Consider the following 23,086-nt stretch of genomic DNA (forward strand, 5'->3'; position numbering starts at 1 on the left):
ACATAGTTTCGTGTATCACTCTAGGGACAAGGATTTTAAACATACATAAATGGGATCTGATGGCATAATTGTCAATGTTATTGCTGAACTAAACTGTCATGTTTTCCTAAACAGATCTAAGAGAAATAATGATCACTGAGTAATGACAACTATTGGTAACATTAACAAACAATAACAGACTTCTCTATTGGAATGGTTAAATGTTCAATGAACATCTTACAGGAATTTACTAAAAGTGAGCTGGATATTACATAATCCCTGACCTGTTTCCAGGTGAGGATTAATCAACCCCCTAAGGTGATATTTACAGAGACCAAAGGAAATATCACACAGTTTCTCAGGTCACTAAAACCCATGTATTCACCCAAAACCAGGTCCCTTGATTATAATGATCAACCCCACAACAATTTGGGGAAAAAATCTGGAAAACTGCCATATGACATATTCTACATACAAAGGGCCATAACTGCATTATATTTTTTTTTTTATATTTCTTAAACTATATTAAAAACTTGTGTATCCTGTTCTTCGAGATCGAGGTGCCACACCCAAATCTTCAGTCATTACCTCCAAAGATAACAGAAGAAAAATGAGCATAAAACTGTTTCAGGGCAACAAATCCTCCCATCATGAAGGAATATACAAATCATCATTTTCATATGCAAGCTGCATAAAGACTGAAAGATATGTTCTTCATATACAAGCTGATATCATGATTTATACTACAGAAAACTACACAATAACTCTCAGGAATTATAGATTGTAGGCACTAAAGTACAACGTGCTTTGTAACTGCCATCTTCATATCTCCCTTCCAGACTACGTACATGCCAGTGAAAACATCATTACAATGCCTACATGTATGTTGCTGAGCTTCGCGACTCTTGATAGATAACCGACAGCATTAAATGAAGATTAAACATTCGAAAACAGGTAATGTTCTTATCAACATATAACCAACCTGGTATCTTTGCAAACTGCACCAGTCGAAAATAGAGAAATGAACACGTTTTTAGTCAAAGATCGTCCATAGTATTTAATATTTACATATATATTTTGGTGCTTTAATTACTTTAGTTGGCAGGTAAACGTCAAAGAGACATCGGGAAATGGGCCAATCGGGTGCTCTATTTACCATGCTTTTATGATTACATCAGTCATAATCAAATGCAAACATGGTGTAATGATTCCTTTGTCTACTGCAGATATATGAAACAATCTTGTCTATGCATTACCTAAACCCAAAATGGACAAAAGCTGCTTTCTTATCACACGTGACAGCGGCGTTGTGCGATCTAGTTTTAGTCGTATTTCCGGTCTTCAATTATCCGGATATATTAAGATATAAATGTTTTCAAATATATTTTTATTGTTTTGCTTTTTATCTTCAGATTTGAAGCATTTTTGAAGATCAACTGTAATCTGAGTTTAAATTTCAATCGAATTACTTGACTTCATGAGAAATTATATTTATTCACTTTGCTCCCTCTATCGAGTAAATGCTACATGGGGGATAATTCTAGGTGGCTTTGGTCGTCATTGTTCCATAAGGTAATTTTGTATTGCTGTTGTTTGCCGTTTGGTGAACTTGATATATTCATGACAATGAACGTTATCATAAGAAAATAACCTTTAATCACAAATACCAAATATGTATAGGTCACATACCTGTGATATTTTAAAAATGGCCTCAATCTAGCTGTATTACTAACAGTATCGTAATACCTCTACGCATGTTCGAGAGCTCGAGGATTCCCCTGGAACTCCAACGCATTCTCTCATTACAGAGGATAAACTTCCTCAGAACGCAGACTCATTGTTCCATGAGCATATTTTATGCTGCAGTTCGTTGCAGCGGTGGCATTTTACGCTACGCATACTTAGTTGTAAAGGAAGGAAAGTCTGCCATGCTAAAAATCAACACAGTGCGTCATTTAACAATTAAAACTTTATTCACCTTCCTGACGGGTGTTTAAACACTGGAAAGATGGATGGTTGTTTTCCTTTTAAATAACTCGTTTATCCCTGTAATTCAGCAAGACTGTGTGTGTAATCACTCTCCTTGTAACACATATCAATTTGGTATCATTCAATTAAAAATAAAACCGCAGCAATTCAGATACATTTTTAGGCCACCATCAGTAAATAAATGGTTTGGCTGATAAAATTGTCCTTCATCCATTGTTGGTAGTTGGTCTACCATCTAACACCAAGTCAGCGATAATGGATGTTGGATAAAGTCCACCATCTGGCCTTAAACAGCTCTTTTTTTTACATTATTTCTGGAGAAGTACTGAATGGATCATTCTCAAATTTCATATATAATAGGTTTGCCTTATTCTGCAGTTTTGCACAGCCCATTTTGGAACTGATCCAAAGCAACAAGATGGCCGGCAGACACCCATCTTGATTATCAACCATCATGGTTATCACTATTTATGAAAAAGTATTCGATGGAAAATAGAATAATAGTAACACTTCAGTTTCCATGCGATTTTTCTTTTTACTGGCCAATCATGACTATGCAGAGTACACAGGTTGCTTGTCTGGAGTGGTTTGTTGTAAAATTATATAAGATAGTGGGTTAAAGTTCCTGCCCTGCAATAATTTCTGCCTGTAAGGGCCATTCTTGTCCACATTTTATACAATTGTTGCCTTTTAGAATATATTATATGGGATTGCTCTCCACAGGTCATAGGTCATGTGATCTCATTTTCAGCGAGACTACTCGTCCAATGTTAATGAAATTTTGCATAAGCATTGATGTTTGTCTGATATACATTTACCATTAAAAATACATTATATAGGCTATCAATAGAAGACATGCTTGTGTATATTCTGAAATAATTTGTATCTCGATTACGAAAATGACACCACAAATTGTTTAAGCACTTTCATCGCTAATACTAACGTTACATAATATGAAATTTATATGCAGATCTAGAAGTGGCATTGCTATTGAAAGAAATGGCAACCCCAGCAGATGACAAAGCTTCAGACTTGACTGCCAATGTTGAGTGTGAGAATGAAGATGTTGATGAGAACCTCGGTGAAGGAGTTGATGAACAAGGAGAGGAGGAAGGTGATGAGGACCATGGAGAAGAAATGGAGGATGAGGAAGGAGTAGAAATGTTTATGACAGATAACTGGGATGTTGTTGATGAAGCTTCTGGATCTGAACATGAAGGAGATGATGGGGGAGAGATTGACCACGACATCATGATAGATGACAGTGACATGCCTACAGGTCCTAAGTATGATGCAGATGAAGGTGACCTTGAGGATGAGATGGAAGCCAGTTATGATGAGGAATTCCATGAAGGAGAAGAAAATCTGGAAGAGGAACCTGGAAAGACTGAAGAAGGCGATCAGATGGAGGATTCATCAACAAAACCAAATAATGGTAAGTACACTTTGAGATGTTAGGTCTTGAAATCCATCTTGCATGGCATTTGATCTTTATATGTAGACAGGACCAGTCTTGGTAGTAGTCAGTTAAATGTTTTTCTTGTTTGATGAGAAGAAGATAGTTATGAGATGATGCTCACAATTGTTCAACAGATTCCATTTACAATTTCTTTGATACCAGTCAGGTACAATATAGTCTATGAATTTAATGTGTCATTGTTTTAAATGGTAAAATACATAGTCAGTGACCTCCATGGAAAAAATTTATCATGAACACTGCCCGAAAGGTGGTGATTATGGTGAGATAATGACAACAACATTAAAATTGATTTTCTTGTTTTAGCACTAGAGAGTGACGAAAGCGAAAATTCAAAGAAAAAAGTAAAAACTCTGATTTTTATTTTAAAGGTACAGAGACTTCCAAAGACAAAGAGGAAACTGATGTAACAGAAACAACAGAGGAAAAGACAAGTCAAAACCAAGCAGGGGGGAGGGAGGTAGACACTGAGGCGAATGGTGTCACAGCTACAGAAATTACAGGTGATGATAGTTCTGACAAAAAAGAAGTCGGTAACAAAGAGGATGGTACTGAAGAAAAGGATCAAAAGGATAAGATTGAGGGAGAAGAGAAAACAGTTGCAAAGAAAGTTGAGAAAAAAGAAACTGCTAAATCGAAGGATGCTGGAAAGAGTGTAAAATCAAAACCTGAAGGAAAAGCTAAGGCTGAGACTGAAGCTAAAGCTAGAGCTGAAGCCAAAGCCAAAGCGGAGGAAAGGAGAAAGGCAGACTATGAAGCCATGACGAAGGAATGGGAGAACTTGGGTAACCATTTCAACAATGATCTACATAGCCCTCTGATTTCTATCAAATTCACATCTACCAGGATATTAATCAATGATATTCATCGTAATCACCATGGTGATTTTCAGATTAGTTGTAAAGATCAATTTGATCATTGAATGTTCATTTTACAGTTAGTGTTTATGTTGATAACTTCAAGAAAATATCACTTAATATTCACAGTGTATAGAATTTAATTGTATTTGATAAGTAATTATACTATAGAAGTATTAGCTTCAAGGCTTCTGTTTATCCAGACCGTTTAATATGTATATCAATAACAATTAATTAAGTTTGTTATAACATTATAATTGTGTTTTTGTTACCAGCTGTCACCTTGAGGGATGTAGAAGTGAGAAACTTCAAGTCTGATGACTTTTTCCTGTGTCTCTGCAAAGCTAAGGAAATCCATATTGATTTTGAAGATGACAGTGGGACGCGTACACTAGGGTCAGCATGCTCTTTTATTTTATTAAACATTTTTTTTTGTTATTACCAGGTACAATCTAAAAACTTGATTACAAGTTTTACATAACTTAAAAATGTCCCCATTAGTTGGGAATATCAATAGAAATGTCCCCAAGAGTTGGGAATATCAAGCCCCCTCCCATGTTATCACCTATAGGTTTGTTTTACATAGTCCTGGTACAAAGTTGATTTAAGGTTAATTTTATTGTGACATGATTTTAAGTGGATTATTGATACAACATTGTATGATAATCGTTCAGATGGAAATCTCTTTCTTAGTAGCCAAAAGAATGCATCATGTTAAATAATGTAGGATATAGTGTGTAAGATGTGGTAAGAGGAAGAAATCGACACGAATTTTTGGTGAAATAATGAGCACATTAAGTATGTTTCTCTTCCTGTCAGAAAAATGAAAGTTGCTTTCAACGCCTCCAGTCAAGCACGATATGAAAACCTCATCAAAAGTCTGTCAAACCTTAGGCTCTTAGGAATCAAAATTGATGAATGCTCAGAACACTTACTAAAGAAAACAAGTAAGTACAAACTTATCTAAAGCACAACACTACCCTCCAAATGCATTTCATCAGTCAATTATCAACACAAACACCCTGTGCTATTATATAAGTCATTATATCATTTACAAATTTGATTTTAATGGTAAATGGCGATTACCGTTAATTAAAAACATGTTTTAACATGAAAATTAATCGACAATTACTCCACCAATTTTTAATATTACTTTAGTTGAAGTTTATTTATGCATTTTTTGTTACATTTTAGATGATTACTGCAGAAGACTGGGATTACAAGGTAAGATTTACTGATCAGCACTGATTTGTAGATGATTGAAAATTACAGCAAATTAATGAAAAAATTAACCCAAACCAGTTAGTAACCAAAACCTGAAGAACACATGTAAGTGTAGTTCTTCATATTACATTGTTATATCATGAAATATTCTATAAATTTCTAAATGATATACAGAAAAAAGCAGAAAGTACAAATATACAGTTCAAAATTTTCACCATTAGAATTTATTTCAAAATTTTCAATAAGAAAACAAATTATTTCACTGTTCAGCATTGATTCTCATTAGTAATCAGTTCTGTCCATGTTAATTATTTGTCCTGTACTGATGAAATCGGGGAAGACTATAATTTTTTCTCTGTCCACCTGTTTGCCTTCCTTGCGTCCGTCCATCAATGTACGTATAAAACACCAAAATTTGTCAGTGCTCTAGTAATCTTTCAGGATTTTGATCAAACCCCTTTCACCCACAAACTTTACGTTTCAGGTTGTTAGGTCAAGGTCAAAGTCACTATTGCTATTTTAAGATAATTGTTAATATTCTTCCTTCTTCATTCCTCGCAGGATTTTGATGAAACCTCATACATTTACAAAAAAAAATCATAATATATTGGACAAGTTTGAGATTCAGAGTTGTTGGCTCAAGGTAAAGGTCACTGTTACTATTTTTAGAAAATCATTGTCAACACTCTTCTTTCTCATCAAAGTTCGCACAAAAATGTAATAGCTTGTGGGGTCCAGAAGGGGACATATATCGCTTATTAATTATGTAAGCTGTCCTCATCTGAAAAGTGCAGTAGGATGAAACTTTAAGCTAGAAATTTACACAGCATATGCTAATTGATACATCCATATTTTGTCTCATTAAACTACATTGATGTATCAGAGCTTTCTTTGTTGGCCAACACCGATCATTAATAAGAAATTGGTTTAGTTGTCGCCGGACACTACCTAGCATGGTTTTTTTTTTTGGCGGTTGGGATCCTGAATTCAAGAGACACTTCATACAGGTATTATCCAATCAACTCAACTAATGTTTAGTAAGCAGGACTTACATGGATTTTGGAGAAACATTAGCCACTTTAGCATGGTAAGGAGAAAACTAGACTTATCACCAAACAGACCTTTGGAGGAAGCTTATAGAAGTATGGATGACATTGATCAAATGTTTAAACCATTGATCATCAGGATTACTGACATCAAAGTGTCTTCAAAGCTGATGTAGAAGATGGATGACTATGACTTTGCATTGCTTGAAAAGATTGCATTTACTGGTTTTTTACCATATAATTCAATATTCATCTTCCAAAGAATTGTTGTACTGATTGACAATATTTATGTCAAAAGAATGTCATTCTGTACTAAGGAAATGTTCACATTGGAAAAAATTTACCAGACATCAAACACACATTTTCTTGTCAGAAAGTGTTGCTGATATGTCTTGTCAAGTGGAAAAAACTTTGAGAAAGACATGTGTCCTTAATATAGACATTCAGAAACTGTCCACTGAACCGTACAGGTGTTCAGGAAGAGAAAAGTAAAAACAAGTCATGTTGTACAAACATCTACCATCAGGTGAAGTTGTTACAAATTGAAAGACAGGAAAGAAATTAATGAAATAACAATTGAAGCGTGCATTGTTTATCAAGACATGTAGCCTGAAGTGTATGAAGAAGAGAGGCAAATGCACACCGTTCTGTTGGAAGTTTTACAGTCGTAATTCATTTCAATGTTGACTGTTTTACTGGATTTTTCAACTTAGATAATATGGATCAGTGAAAGGAGGAAGAATTGAAGGATCCACATATCAATGTATACATCAAAAATGACAACATGAATTCAAACGCTTCTAAGGATGTCGAAAACATCAGAAATGGGTCAAATTTTAAAGATACACAACTGACTCAAAGAAATAAAAAGACTTTTTGAAGAGAATTACAAAGGGTTGTTGATTGTGTCTTAAGATCCCAAATGAAAATATATATATTTACTTGCAGAAGAAAAGCAGTATATGCTGTTTATATGAATTTCTTGAAAGAAAAAAATGTCACAATTTAAATATATACCAGTAGATTGATCATGTGATATCTGAATTATCCTAACACCATCTTTGATGGAAATGATGTAGAATCTATGATGCTGGATCAGCATTCTATTTCAAAAGTTTTATGCATGGATTTCATTGTAAATGACAATGATATCACAGGTATTTTTGTGTGAATGAATTTCAACAAAGGATTTTCAATATTACAAAATATTTTAAGCTTTGTACATTTTGTACATACTGTATGAGGATAAATGAGATTAACATTTAATGAGTCATGATTCAGTGACTCACAGCTACACTGGAGAAAAAAGAGAAGTAAACACTGCCAATATATATGGATGTTTTCAATCTCGGATCTCGCACAGAGGAAGCATTTTCATTGTAGTTCAATATTTCTTGATGAAGACTTGATTTTCAGCTTTGCGTGTTGTTTACAGAGGGCCATCCCAGGGACAGATCTTTGTTCCTGAAGAATTTACCTGAAGATACAACAGACTTGTCACTGAAGGAATACATACCTAATATGGTCAGGGCTTGTGTAGCCCGCAAGCCAGGGGGCAAGGTTATGGGGTAAGTAAGTAAAGTGAGGCCCTGGGGAAGGCAAATTAGACACGCCACAGGCAGGTGAGCAGCTATACCAATACTTCTGGTCATGGTGAGAGACAGTAATCATCTTTTGAAAATTATTCCATTCTCATGGATCAATGAGCTGATTTGTATAGTAAAAAGAAAACACTCATTATCATTAGTAGAATAAAAATGTCACAGGGACATGATTGGTCCCTACTCCCAACATATATGTTGTTGGTACTGAGAGTGGATTAACACTGAATGGCATTGATTGTTAATTTGTGTTAATGAAGTACCCTTTGCTGAAGTACATACTGTAGAACAGCTTGTATTGGATATATACAAAGTTTTAGCATTTCATATGTGGAATACTGATCTAAGGAGCCCATGAAGGGGTTTAGAGATGTACACTCAATAAAAGCATTAGCCATTAACTTTGAAACATTTCTGATTTTGTGTTTCTAAAGTTTTGAAGATGACCCAGATTCTAAGTGTCTGTTGCATGACAAAGTGACAGCCATAAACAGGAGATTGTTGACCTAAACTTGCCCCTGATATTGACACTAATAATGAACCATCTTGTTGTTTGGACTACTGTAACAGCACTGATTGCTGTATCAGCACTGATTGCTGTATAATTAAATCTTGTTTAAAAGTCATTCTGTATGTTGATGAAGTAATAAATGTACTACAACATTAAATAAGCCTTATTCAGCAATATTAGCTGATGATTGGAGTTTAAAAGCATGTAATTACAATGTACTGCCTTAACCTGCTTTATATCATTATACATGCTGTAATTTCTGCTGTAGAATTAATCATCCAGTGTACACGTCCTCTACTTCTCCATCCGAGACTGACATTAACAATTTACATTGATTCAACCCATCAATGAACTTCTCGTTTCAAAGTCTCAGAATCAGGAACAATGTCCTTTGCAGAAGTTCCATAACTATATTATATTGTCAACAATGAATTGTTTAATTTCCCAAGGTGGAAACAGATGGTGTCATTTCATAGAAACGCACTATAATATCAGTATGTTATTGATTTACCTACAGATAGATCTGGCCATGCCATTTACTCCATTGTCAACGTATCAGATAAACCTGACAGGAAACACTATTCCAGGGGGAGATAATCCCTGTATGACTTTTACATTTATTGCCAGACTTTGACACGTTTTGAGAGATGATAGCTCATTTCTGAGTGTTCTAGCACATTTGGCTGATCTACAGACACTTGAAACATAACTGGAAATATCATCATGTTATTAGGGTCTCCCTCCTGTGACACGAGGCCTCTGCAGATAATGGTGCAAGACGTGAAGAGTTTTCTTTTCATAGTGTTAACCTTCCAGACCTTTTACCTTGGTACATGTACTGGTTAACATTGCAGTTATTTGAAAATATTTGAGGTGAAATTGAAAAAAAGAATATGCACAGGTTAATACATTGACAGTAACATTTTCTCCACACTCACAGGAAATTTTACAGCGTTGTCAGTGACAGAAAATATATTTCACTGAGCTGCATTGATTTACATTGAACAAGTAATGAATGGAGATTACTGTGCCTCCTCACTAACATCTCTATCACTATAAATGATCTTGTCATTCTTTAGAAGATGATGTGAATACTGAATCTTGATCTGTGTGGGTTTTATTTTCTAGTTGGGCTGTGGTAGAAATGGAATCTAAATCAGACTGTCTTGCCTTTCTTCACAAAAACAAGTTCATCAAGATTGGCAAGCACCAAGTGCGGATCAGCAGGATCACAGACATAGGTAAACATGAGATACTGATCTCAGTGATAAGTGAGAATAATATAAGGTGTTAGAGTGAGAACCATGTGGTGAATGAGAGTGAGAACTATATGATGGGTGAGAGTGAGAACCATGTGATGGGTGAGAGTGTGAACTATGTGATGGGTGAGAGTGTGAACTATGTGATGGGTGAGAGTGAGAACCATGTGATGGGTGAGAGTGAGAACCATGTGATGGGTGAGAGTGTGAACTATGTGATGGGTGAGAGTGTGAACTATGTGATGGGTGAGAGTGAGAACCATGTGATGGGTGAGAGTGTGAACTATGTGATGGGTGAGAGTGAGAACCATGTGATGGGTGAGAGTGAGAACCATGTGATGGGTGAGAGTGTGAACTATGTGATGGGTGAGAGTGTGAACTATGTGATGGGTGAGAGTGAGAACCATGTGATGGGTGAGAGTGTGAACTATGTGATGGGTGAGAGTGTGAACTATGTGATGGGTGAGAGTGAGAACCATGTGATGGGTGAGAGTGTGAACTATGTGATGGGTGAGAGTGAGAACCATGTGATGGGTGAGAGTGAGAACCATGTGATGGGTGAGAGTGTGAACTATGTGATGGGTGAGAGTGTGAACTATGTGATGGGTGAGAGTGAGAACCATGTGATGGGTGAGAGTGAGAACCATGTGATGGGTGAGAGTGAGAACCATGTGATGGGTGAGAGTGAGAACCATGTGATGGGTGAGAGTGAGAACCATGTGATGGGTGAGAGTGAGAACCATGTGATGGGTGAGAGTGAGAACTATGTGATGGGTGAGAGTGAGGACTATGTGATGGGTGAGAGTGTGAACTATGTGATGGGTGAGAGTGAGAACCATGTGATTGGTGAGAGAGTGTACTATGTGATGGGTGTGAGTGTGGACTATGTAGTGATTGAGAGTGAGAACCATGTGATGGGTGAGAGTGAGAACCATGTGATGGGTGAGAGTGAGAACCATGTGATGAGTGAGAGTGAGAACCATGTGATGGGTGAGAGTGAGGACTATGTGATGGGTGAGAGTGAGAACCATGTGATGAGTGAGAGTGAGAACCATGTGATGGGTGAGAGTGAGAACCATGTGATGGGTGAGAGTGAGAACCATGTGATGGGTGAAAGTGAGAACCATGTGATGGGTGAGAGTGAGAACCATGTGATGAGTGAGAGTGAGAACCATGTGATTGGTGAGAGAGTGGACTATGTGATGGGTGTGAGTGTGGACTATGTAGTGATTGAGAGTGAGAACCATGTGATGGGTGAGAGTGAGAACCATGTGATGGGTGAGAGTGAGGACTATGTGATGGGTGAGAGTGAGAACCATGTGATGGGTGAGAGTGAGAACCATGTGATGGGTGAGAATGAGAACCATGTGATGGGTGAGAGTGAGAACCATGTGATGAGTGAGAGTGAGAACCATGTGATGAGTGAGAGTGAGAACCATGTGATGGGTGAAAGTGAGAACCATGTGATGGGTGAGAGTGAGAACCATGTGATGGGTGAGAGTGTGGACTATGTGATGGGTGTGAGTGTGGACTATGTGATGGATGAGAGTGTGGACTATGTGATGGGTGAGAGTGTGGACTATGTGATGGGTGTGAGTGTGGACTATGTAGTGATTGAGAGTGAGAACCATGTGATGTGTGAGAGTGAGAACCATGTGATGGGTGAGAGTGAGGACTATGTGATGGGTGAGAGTGAGAACCATGTGATTGGTGAGAGTGTGGACTATGTGATGGGTGAGAGTGTGAACTATGTGATGGGTGAGAGTGAGAACCATGTGATGGGTGAGAGTGAGAACCATGTGATGAGTGAGAGTGAGAACCATGTGATTGGTGAGAGAGTGGACTATGTGATGGGTGTGAGTGTGGACTATGTAGTGATTGAGAGTGAAAACTATGTGATGAGTGAGAGTGAGGACTATGTGATGGGTGAGAGTGAGAACCATGTGATTGGTGAGAGAGTGTACTATGTGATGGGTGTGAGTGTGGACTATGTAGTGATTGAGAGTGAGAACTATGTGATGGGTGAGAGTGTGGACTATGTGATGGGTGTAAGTGTGGACTATGTAGTGATTGAGAGTGAGAACCATGTGATGGGTGTTCTTGAGTAAGATACTTTACCCTTAATGCTCTGGATGGCGTGCAATGTGCCTCTCCTGTAATATTCAGTGTGATAGCCACCAGCTACAATGAGACCCCACCTCAAAATGACTCTGGCGGCATATCCTGATTGATGATGTTTTGAATTAGAATGAGTAAAATTTGTACTAGGTTTAAGCCGATGTTAAAACATTTGGAAGAAGAATCTTCGTTGTATAACATGGTGGGATTTAGGATTTAATTTGATACACAGTGGTCCAGAGAAATTAATATCTCTGAAGATTGTAAATTTTATTATTAATGTGTCCAAGATGGAGTTCCATGTTATCATTAGTAATGTAAAATCAGTAATAAGATGTATTATTTGACATTTTCCCAAAAAAATAACAACCATAAGGTGAAAAATAAGTGCTCTTGTTCACACAGTAGTATAGAGTGGAACACAATAACCATGGCAACAACTTGTTTTTATTCCAGGTAAACCTGAGATTCCTTCAACACCACGTGTGCAGCAGTGGCTATGGGGCAAACTGTTCTACCTGTCAGACAGTAAGAGTTTTCTTTTATGTAGAATTAGATTAATGTTGTGAGTAGTGTCCATCCTATCCTCTAACTGTTGTCATCAACAACATCATCATTTCTTTGGTTATTTAGATAGCTATGTCAGCATTTATATATTGATAAGTTGAAGCATTTTAATATATATGCATCAGCATTGTGCAAAACAAACTTTTCATGTTTACAGTACCAAAAAGAGATTGTGCCAGTTTACAAAGCACTTTCATATGAATCATCTCTTGTTGTAATCTGGGTTTTTTTATGTGTAGTAAGACACATCATAGAATATCAGTATTTTAATGATGTGGAAAAATGTACATATCTTTTATTTAAGTGCATCTTGAAATTCATTCACTTGAATCTGAATATTTTATACATTTCGTCACAAGAATGAATCAGAATACTTGGGGTATATTTTGTTATACAAAGTATCTGAATGAATACAATACAGACCTTTATGCATACAGACCCTTTGGCAGTTACTAACTTGCTGGAGTTTCTAATTTTTTAGCATCCATAATGAGTTGTATACAGATACATATTGCTTACTCTTTGAATACTAAAAAATTTATCATATTGTTAAAATTTTCAAAATGTTGTCTCAATATTCCTGCATGTCTAAATAAAGTGTATGTTTCTAATTTGCTGTCAGAGACTTTAAAAGAAATGTCAAAGAATTAACATATGTCACTTATTAATTGATTGGGCTGTGAATTCATCTGGATTGTGACGTGTAACTTACTATTTCAATGACTACAACTTACAACCACTGAATGCTCTCGGGTTACCAGTGTTCATAAGAAACAGAACAAAAATGGTGAAAGAAGGTTTTCTTGGCTATCTAGATGGAGGCCAGACTTAAGCTGTGCTTAGATTTACTGCTGCATGGTATATATATGGCTTATCAGATAATACTGTATATACCTCCAACGTCATTTGTGAACAAAATGATCCAGTAAGCTACTAATGTGTCACTTCTTTATCGCAGAGAGAAGGGAGTACTGGAATAGCAAACAGAATAACCTTCAAGTGAGTCGGCCGTCCATGGACAGACGGAATACTGGCAGGTTCAGTCGTGGCAATTTCCGCGACAACAAGTTCTTGAATACTCGTGGCAGGAGGCAAAGCAATAGGGGCACAGGCCTGAGGTCAAACATGGGCCTAGGGATGAGGTCAAATATGGGCATTCCTGGGCTCAACGTAAGGGCTGCAAACATGGGTGGTATGGGTATGGGCCCATCCAACATGGGGAATATGATGGGAACTGGAATGGGCGGAAATATGGGTGGTCTGAACATGGGGTCAGGTATGGGAATGGGAAATATGGGTATGACACCTGCAATGGGAGCAATGGGAACTGGAATGATGGGAAACATGGGTGGTGGTGGCATAGGAATGGGCATGGGAGGAAATAACATGGGAGGCCTTAACATGAACCAAGGAATGGGCCAGATGGGATCAAATATTCAAGGAATGAGAAGTAATGTCTCCTCAATATCAAGGTCAAGAAGTAGGGATCGAATTGACCGGAGTCTTTCCCCAGGTAGAGGTTATGGATCTGACAGGTCTTTTAGTGATCAGCGTCAAAGGAGGAGTGCTGGGAGTACTATGGAAACAGGTCGCTTCAGCAACAGGAGAGGTTCTCAAAGGGATGGCACGATGAGGCGTACCAGTGATGTTCGACCATCCAGCTCATCTAGAGGGAATAGGGGTAGTTTTACTACAGGAAGCAGTTATTCACAAAGTGGGAGAGGAGGTAGCTATGGAGGTGGACGGAACAGTAGAAGCAGCTTTGATTCAGGCAGAGATGATGGTTATGATAGAAATCGGAGGAGCAGTAGAGACAGTGGTGACTTTGGACGTAACTATAGAGATTACAACAAAGGTGGAAATTTTAGTGATAACAGCGACTACGAGGATGACTTCATGCGAGCAGAATCTCACCACAGCAGGAATGATGACTTTGACCGGCCATCAAGATCTGCTGACAGGATGGGACAGGACTTAGCACCTAGGAGAATGCAACAGGTCAGCAAGAGGAGGGAGAGAAGTCCAATATGGGATGACAGAGATTACTCACCCAGCATGGAACGAGGTATTACAACTTAATCTCTCAACAAGTCACTTCAGGATTAATTTTATTTATTTGTAAACATGTTATTTGGGATGCTGTAATTAATTAGTTTCAGCAAGCATGGTCCCAACTTTATAGTCTTGTAGGAAATGTTAAGTTTAGGCAAGCGTAAGTACTCGTCTGTAAACCGTAAATAGCACTACACGCAGGTGCTTTCATCTGAAAACCATGAATTAATAGTGGTGGACTTTTATGACATTGTATCAATCAAAATTTCATTAAAATCAAATTAATAATTGTATATCCCCCACCCAATGGTTTACCAGGGAAAAATGATAATTTCTTCTACTTCTGTTTTTTACTCTAGATGATGATCTCAGAGGAAGAGGGGTGAAGAAGACAGCTTCTCGTCGGGTAAGTTACCATAACACAACTGATCCTGTTGGTAACATGGAATATCTGATTCAAGGTAGAGTACTACTGCATCGGTGGTAATGGTGAAAATCAGACTTTTTTACTTTTTGTGAGAGAATTTTCTGTCTTTCTCTTATTATATAGAGAACAAAGGGACAGAATTGACTTTTCTGGTGCCTATTTAAGTATCGATCCTTCCTTTGGATGGTGTGCATTCATAACACTGTTAAAAGTATGTTCTTTACTTTATCGGAGATGAATATTCTTGTTTGTCCATTATACAGTGTTCTTAGAACTTGCTATATGGATCGATATTATAGAGTATGTCCATCTATGTTAAAACTAGTTAATCTTCTCTCTTTTAAAAATAAGAAAAAATTAAGTAATCTAGCAAAATTTCTAGTTGCTGCTTCTAAGGTTAGATCAAATGTCAAACCCTATTGTCCATCCTCCATAATATGTCTGTATCACTGCAAGCACTTGCTATTGTATTATGATGTGATGTAATTGTTTATGCTGGTTAGCCAATAAAGACCGATAAAACTGTAAACAGGTCCCAGAAAGGCCCTTTAATTGCCTACAGATTTCTTGTTATGTCCTACAAATCTATCTTTTTGCTTTCCCTTTATTTCCAGGATCTTTCTGAAAAGCTTGGAGTAGTCCTCTCAAATGAAAGGTAACTTTTCTGTCTTGTTCTCTTTAGGTTTCCAAGAGATATCACTTCTCATTTCAGATTGGTATCAGCCTCTAATTGTACCTGCTAATTTATTTTGTTGTAGTTTCCATTTGATATGACTTGACTGCTTCTCATTTTTAACAACATTTTCTTCATTTCTGTAATATCTCCTTGTCTGGGAACTATTTGTGATGTAAATATATCATCTTCATTAAATATCTGTAATATCTCCTTATCTGGGAACTATTTGTGATGTAAATATATCATCTTCATTAAATATCTGTAATATCTCTTTGTCTGGGAACTATTTGTGATGTAAATATATCATCTTCATTAAATATCTGTAATATCTCTTTGTCTGGGAACTATTTGTGATGTAGATCTTGTCGTTGAAATAAATCATGAATTATGATACATTTGTGAGCCCTAGGAGGACCCTGGGTAAATATATGGTCACTGTTGTAACAGTGTTCAGTATTTATTTTGATGACTGCTAGTGAACCTGGGATCCCTGGCTATTTGACTTGTGCTCTCACTAGCAGCAATGTATATTGGGTCTATTTTCACCTGGATCAGGTGATAACTCTATGATATGTAATGTTATTGTTATGTTGACTTTGTTTGCTGTTAAAGACAAGGTGTCCAGGATGACCGTGCCATGGTTGCTCTCCTACAGACAGCTCTGGATGCCATGCAGAAGAAAGAAGGGTAATATCTAGGATTGATTAATACCAAAAATAACTGTTCTCTATCAGATTGTGTTATTTAAATGACCTAGGTTATTTAATTTCATTCATGCACACCCAGTTACCAGTATGCCAAGAAAACCCAATATAGCACCAAAAGGTGGTAATTCAAGTACTGAAGAATTTTTTCATCTGAAGTTCCAAAAATTGATGGGACAGGGATTATCTGACATCACTCTTAAAGATAATATATACATTTCAGAGACTCTAAGCCAAACATCTGTAGTCCAATGAGTAGATGACCACTTTCTTGTATCATAATAAATGATGTACATGATATTACTGCATCATTTGCCTTATCACAGGAGCAAGTCACCTGCCCGTGGCTCTGCAAGCAGCTCCCTTGGGCACCCCGGCACATCCCTGTCAATGCGGAGACCCAATCCTGTAGCCCTAAAAAGAAGAAAGCCTTATGATGAGGATCATACCCAGATGCAAAAACGACCAAGAGCAGGTAGATGCTGTTTTAAAGGAGCCAAACTCATCTCTGCAGCAAAAAACAGCAGATTTTTTCTGGAAAGTCTTTATTCAGACTGCATGATTTGATTAGCTCATAACTGATTATATCAAGAAGTTACACAAATGTGGGTTTTTAGGTCATCTGACCCGAAGGGTCCGATGACCTATAGTCATCATGCTTCGTCCGTCGTCGTCCGCCGTGCGCCGTCCGTAAACTTTTCATTCAAACGACTTCTTCTCAAATACTAGAAGGTCTAGGGGGCTAATACTTGGCACAGAGGATACTGGCATGGAGCTCTACCAAGTTTGTTCAAATGAATGACCTTGACCCACTTTAAAGGTCACAGGGGTCAAATATGTTAAAATCTTTAAACAACTTCTTCTCATTAACCAAAAGGCTCAGAGTGTAGATATTGGGCCTGTGACATGCTGGGATGAAGAACTACCAAGTGTGTTCAAATGAATGACCTTGACCCACTTTAAAGGTCACAGGGGTCAAATATGTTAAAATTTTAAACAACTTCTTCTCAATAACCAAAAGGCTCAGATTGCTGATATTGTGCCTGTGGCATGCTGGGATGAAGGGCTATCAAGTTTGTTTAAATGAATGACCTTGAACAACTTTCAAGGTCACAGGGGTCAAATATGTCAAAATCTTTAAATAACTTCTTCTCAAATACTAGAAGGCCTAGGGGGCTAATACTTGGCCCATAGCATGCTGGCATGGAGCCCTACAAAGTTTGTTCAAATGAATGACCTTGGCCCACTTTCAAGGTCACAGGGGTCAAATATGTTAAAATATACAAAGGACATCATCTCAATAAGCAAAAGTCTATGAGTGCCGATATTGGGTCTGTAGCATGCTGGGAGGAAAGGCTACCAAGTTTATTTAAATGAATGACCTTGAACAACTTTCAAGGTCGCAGGGGTCAAATATGTCAAAATCTTTAAATAACTTCTTCTCAAATACTAGAAGGCCTAGGGGGCTAATACTTGGCCCATAGCATGCTGGCATGGAGCCCTACAAAGTTTGTTCAAATGAATGACCTTGGCCCACTTTCAAGGTCACAGGGGTCAAATATGTTAAAATATACAAAGGACTTCATCTCAATAAGCAAAAGTCTATGAGTGCCGATATTGGGTCTGTAGCATGCTGGGAGGAAAGGCTACCAAGTTTATTCAAATGAATGACCTCAACCCACTTTCAAGGTCACAGGGGTCAAATATGTTAAAATATACAAACGACTTCTTCTCAACAAGCAAAAGTCCATGAGTGCTGATATTGGGCCTGTAAGATGCTTGGAGGAGAGGCTACCAAGTTTGTTCAAATGAATGACCTCAACCCACTTTCTAGGTTTGGCTTGCTTTTTGTCAGATGACTGTTAAGGCCCATGGGCCTCTTGTTTATCCTTCATTCCCTGTAAAAGGTCATTTAATGGAGATACCAGCTTAGTTGGACTCGATATATCCATCTGTCCATCCATTTTCCTGGTTACAACTAGAAAACTACTTAAGTGGCTAGTGCCCTAGTTAAGTGGCTAGTGCCCTACTTAAGTGGCTAGTGCCCTATTTGTGCCTTTTATCATTGGCCAGATTTCATTTTTAATATTTTCTCTGTTACCATGGAAACACAGTGAGAAATATAAATTTACTGTTTACAAACTTTCCAGGCTACATTGTGAAAATTATCATTACATATCTCTTTAAATCTTGCCATACATATCAAGCATAGTGTCCTAGCAGTGAATTCTGCTTTTGGCAAGAATTTAATGATTTGATATTTTTTTTCTGTTTCATTTTTACGCTTTTGTTGTTCTTGAAAGAACTTCTGTGATGTTTGCTTAGAAACACATTATTTGTTCTTGCCCACAAGTGACTCTGCTCATAATATAAAACTATTTTTTGTGTCTGATCAGAATTTTCTTCAAGTCGGGGAGGAGGATCTTCGATGAGCCACAACTCTACAATGGGAAGTGGGGGCTACTCTGGGGGACAGGGATCATATCGGACCCAAATACAGAACCAGTACTCCAAACCAGGCTTAGGGGCATCCCGTGGAGGAATGAATAGAGGTGGTAGAGGGAGCATGCGTGGAGGAAGTATGAGAGGAACACAAAGAGGAACAATCAGAGCAACAGGTCGTGGAGGAACAGGTCGTGGAGCTGGCAGAGGGGGATACAGTCAAGGTATAGGATCCTATGGTCTACTTTACAGGTCTTTTACATAGAAAACTGAGCACTAACAAGTGTATGTCTGTCATATTTTATACAAAGTTACCAATTATCTCTACCCCAACAAAGTTACAGGTCTTTTACATAGAAAACTGAGCACTAACAAGTGTATGTCTATCATATTTTATACAAAGTTACCAATTATCTCTACCCCAACAAAGTTACAGGTCTTTTACATAGAAAACTGAGCACTAACAAGTGTATGTCTGTCATATTTTATACAAAGTTACCAATTATCTCTACCCCAACAAAGTTACAGGTCTTATACATAGAAAACTGAGCACTAACAAGTGTATGTCTGTCATATTTTATACAAAGTTACCAATTATCTCTACCCCAACAAAGTTACAGGTCTTTTACATAGAAAACTGAGCACTAACAAGTGTATGTCTGTCATATTTTATACAAAGTTACCAATTATCTCTACCCCAACAAAGTTACAGGTCTTTTACATAGAAAACTGAGCACTAACAAGTGTATGTCTGTCATATTTTATACAAAGTTACCAATTATCTCTACCCCAACAAAGTTACAGGTCTTTTACATAGAAAACTGAGCACTAACAAGTGTATGTCTGTCATATTTTATACAAAGTTACCAATTATCTCTACCCCAACAAAGTTACAGGTCTTATACATAGAAAACTGAACACTGAACAAGTGTATGTCTGTCATATTTTATACAAAGTTACCAATTATCTCTACCCCAACAAAGTTACAGGTCTTTTACATAGAAAACTGAGCACTAACAAGTGTATGTCTGTCATATTTTATACGAAGTTACCAATTATCTTTACCCCAACAAAGTTACAGGTCTTATACATAGAAAACTGAACACTGGACAAGTGTATGTCTGTCATATTTTATACAAAGTTACCAATTATCTCTACCCCAACAAAGTTACAGGTCTAATACATAGAAAACTGAACACAGAACAAGTGTATGTCTGTCATATTTTATACAAAGGTACCACTTATCCCTGTACCAACAAAGCTAGGGGTCTACTTGAATCTGTCAGTAAGTCTTCGTTTGGAGAGGAGTTTGTCTAGTGCAGGATTTACTACCTTTTCCACAAGATTTTTCTGAAACACTAAATTAGCAATAGATTTCCGCATTTGTGTTTTTTTTTTTTGCTTTTTGGGGACGATTTCTCAGTAGAAAATTCAATTCTTAATCATTCATCGAAGTATTCCTGATCTGATATTCAGTACATTCGGGTGATCTAACAGTCCTAATGCTTTGATTCCAAGTTTTATCAGGGATATCGTGAGTCCTTCTAGATCCTCTTTATCAGGGATACCATAAATCCTTCTAGATCCTCTTTATCAGGGATATCGTGAGTCCTTCTAGATCCTCTTTATCAGAACTAGGCTGCTTATTTTCATGCTGGTATTTTTTTAAAACTTAGTAAATTTTGATAAAGGAAGAGAAAAAAGGACTTTTTAGGTCATCTGACCCAAAGGATCATGATGACCTATGACCTATAGTCATTGTGCTTCATCTGTCCTCGTCCACTGTCTGCCGTGCACAAACTACTCACGTCTTAAACTTCTTCTAAAGTTCCACTTGTGGGATTGAGCTCAGACTTGCATGAAATGATCCAGAGATGGTCCTGACCAGATTTTGCTATATGGCCACCATCTTGAAAAACATATTTTAAACTTCTTCTCCAGTTCTACTTGTGCGATTGAGCTAAAAATTGGTGGAAATGTTAAGGAAAGTTAGCTAACAAAGTGTTGTTATATTTCGCCCTTGTCAAAACTTTGACATGGAAGCCAGGTAGGCCATTTTGTAGCATAATTACACAATCATGGTTTTCCTGTGCAATACCTATTTCAAACTTCTTCTCAGGAGATTGAGCTCCAACTTGTCTGAAATGATTCTGAGATGGCCCTGACCAAGTGCTGTTACTTTTTGAGTTGGTCTGAAATCCAAGATGACGGCCATGTCCACGATCTTGAAAACATATTTTAAAGTTCTTTTCATTTCAATCACTAATCAATAACTATTCTCCCTGCTGAAAGATTTTGTATTCAGGTGACCATTAAGGTCCCCGGGCTTCTTGTTTCTTTTTTATTTCTTCAACTAGAAGTACATTTTACATTTTTTTAAATATTTCATCTATGAACAAGAAGTCCTATATTTATTGAAAAAGGTCAATATAAAGACATTCATTTGTTGTCAATTTGTTGCCACCTTATATGGTTATTGTTTGCTTTATTCAGGAGGAAATCGGCAACAGATGGGTGGCGGTGGAAATCAAGGAATGAACAGGAATTATGAGGACTATTAATTTGGGAACCAATCATATCATCGATACAGTTATTGTTGCCATGGAAGTATAAAGACTGTTGAAGGAACATTTTCTATCGATTGTCATTACAGTCATGACCATTGTGTAATTAAGCAGTATTTTCACATTTTGTTCAGTATTTGTGCCATGTTAGTGTTTACACAGATTAAAGAATGTTCAGCAATGTAAAGCTAATTTTATATCAAAAATGAAATAAGATCATCCAAGATGACAAATTAAGGCTACAGTAGGTGTTATGTGTGTTCATTGTCAGTGTTTACTGTTTGTAAATCATGTACATATTTGTTTACAGTATCAGAATTATTGAAATATAAATTTGGTCATTTCTAGAAAGATACAATCAACTTTTTCGGAAAGATGTTACAGACTTTCAAACTAAAATCATGATAATGTTGCCATTTAAATTATTATTGTTACCTGTGTAATGAGTCATCCTCTTCCATATTACCTGTATAATGAGATATCCTTGTTCATATTACCTGTGTAATGAGTCATCCTCTTTCATATTACCTGTGTAATGAGACATCCTCTTTCATATTACCTGTATAATGAGTCATCCTCTTTCGTATTACCTGTGTAACGAGTCATCCTCTTTCTTATTGCCTGTGTAATGAGTCATCCTCTTTCGTATTACCTGTATAATGAGTCATCCTCTTTCATATTACCTGTGTAATGAGTCATCCTCTTTCATATTACTTGTGTAATGAGTCATCCTCTTTCGTATTACCTGTGTTATGAGTCATCCTCTTTCGTATTACCTGTGTAATGAGTCATCCTCTTTCGTATTACCTGTGTAATGAGTCATCCTCCTTTGAATTGCCTGTGTAACGAGTCATCCTCTTTCGTATTGCCTGTGTAACGAGTCATCCTCTTTCGTATTACCTGTGTAATGAGTCATCCTCTTTCGTATTACCTGTATAACGAGTCAATCTATTCCATATTACCTGTGTAATGAGTCATCCTCTTTCATATTACCTGTATAATGAGTTATGTTAGATAGGGTTGGTATGTCATACTTTATTATTAACACTTCAGTTTGACAGATATAAAACATTGTATTGTGTATGTTATAATTAATGAGCGGGAAAATTTATCATGTTTATTGATTATGTTAATTTTGTTGCCAATACATAATATTTCTACAATCACACCTGACTTGTTACTTGTTATCTCCTGATGAAGAATGTTATCTACAATGTATAGTTATCACCCTCCACAATGACACAAAGTCACAATGAAGTGGGGGAGAAGGATTTGTTTACACTAGAATCAGGTTGTCTGTCCGACCATCTGTCTCTAGGCACTACCATGTATACTTATAACCCTCCACAATGAAGTGGGGGAGAAGGATTTGTTTACACTAGAATCAGATTGTCTGTCCGACCGTCTGTCTCTAGACACTACCATGTATACTTATAACCCTCCACAATGAAGTGGGGGAGGGGGATTTGTTTACACTAGAATCAGATTGTCTGTCCGACCGTCTGTCTCTAGACACTACCATGTATACTTATAACCCTCCACAATGAAGTGGGGGAGGGGGATTTGTTTACACTAGAATCAGACCATGTATAC

The 23,086-nt window shown here is 37.2% G+C and overlaps 3 protein-coding genes across 5 annotated transcripts in view; 1 reads left to right on the forward strand and 2 right to left on the reverse strand.

Annotated features, from left to right (window-relative positions):
- LOC132555778 (nucleolin-like) overlaps positions 1 to 1,687 on the reverse strand; it is a 13,705-nt gene extending 12,018 nt beyond the window's left edge. The window contains exon 1 of one of the 3 annotated variants that reach the window (XM_060220143.1): positions 1,669 to 1,687. The gene's annotated coding sequence lies outside the window, so the exon portion shown is untranslated. Of the gene's footprint in view, positions 1 to 1,135; positions 1,158 to 1,235; positions 1,290 to 1,668 lie in introns of those variants that run through there. The other 2 variants (XM_060220142.1, XM_060220144.1) reach the window with 2 other exon arrangements.
- Positions 1,512 to 22,659, forward strand: LOC132555777 (uncharacterized). The gene is made up of 16 exons (XM_060220141.1): positions 1,512 to 1,551; positions 2,939 to 3,403; positions 3,817 to 4,230; positions 4,578 to 4,698; positions 5,122 to 5,249; positions 5,497 to 5,526; positions 8,008 to 8,140; positions 9,813 to 9,925; positions 12,518 to 12,589; positions 13,587 to 14,693; positions 15,040 to 15,086; positions 15,722 to 15,762; positions 16,396 to 16,470; positions 16,814 to 16,962; positions 18,884 to 19,153; positions 21,423 to 22,659. The coding sequence occupies exons 2-16, from the start codon at positions 2,968 to 2,970 to the stop codon at positions 21,488 to 21,490; spliced, it is 3,204 nt and encodes a 1,067-aa protein (XP_060076124.1). The 5' UTR covers positions 1,512 to 1,551; positions 2,939 to 2,967; the 3' UTR covers positions 21,491 to 22,659.
- On the reverse strand, positions 9,946 to 10,783 carry LOC132555720 (histidine-rich glycoprotein-like; the record flags this gene model as incomplete). Its single annotated transcript, XM_060220081.1, has 2 exons — positions 9,946 to 10,010; positions 10,132 to 10,783. Coding segments are annotated over 2 exons (717 nt in total), but the record flags the coding sequence as incomplete, so codon positions are not given.
- Positions 22,660 to 23,086: the final 427 nt, after the last annotated feature.

This window comes from Ylistrum balloti, unplaced genomic scaffold, assembly GCF_031769215.1.
Source record: "Ylistrum balloti isolate Yb309-2 unplaced genomic scaffold, AGI_CSIRO_Ybal_v1 Utg370512, whole genome shotgun sequence".
Classification (NCBI taxonomy): Eukaryota; Metazoa; Mollusca; class Bivalvia; order Pectinida; family Pectinidae; genus Ylistrum; species Ylistrum balloti.

Bases quoted from the DNA above. Each gene is read 5' to 3' on its own strand.
- LOC132555777 (XM_060220141.1), top strand. From the start codon at position 2,968: ATGGCAACCCCAGCAGATGACAAAGCTTCAGACTTGACTGCCAATGTT. The intron at 12,590-13,586 runs GTAAGAGTTTTC...TCTTTATCGCAG, and splicing joins ACTGTTCTACCTGTCAGACA to AGAGAAGGGAGTACTGGAAT. The intron at 19,154-21,422 runs GTATAGGATCCT...TGCTTTATTCAG, and splicing joins CAGAGGGGGATACAGTCAAG to GAGGAAATCGGCAACAGATG.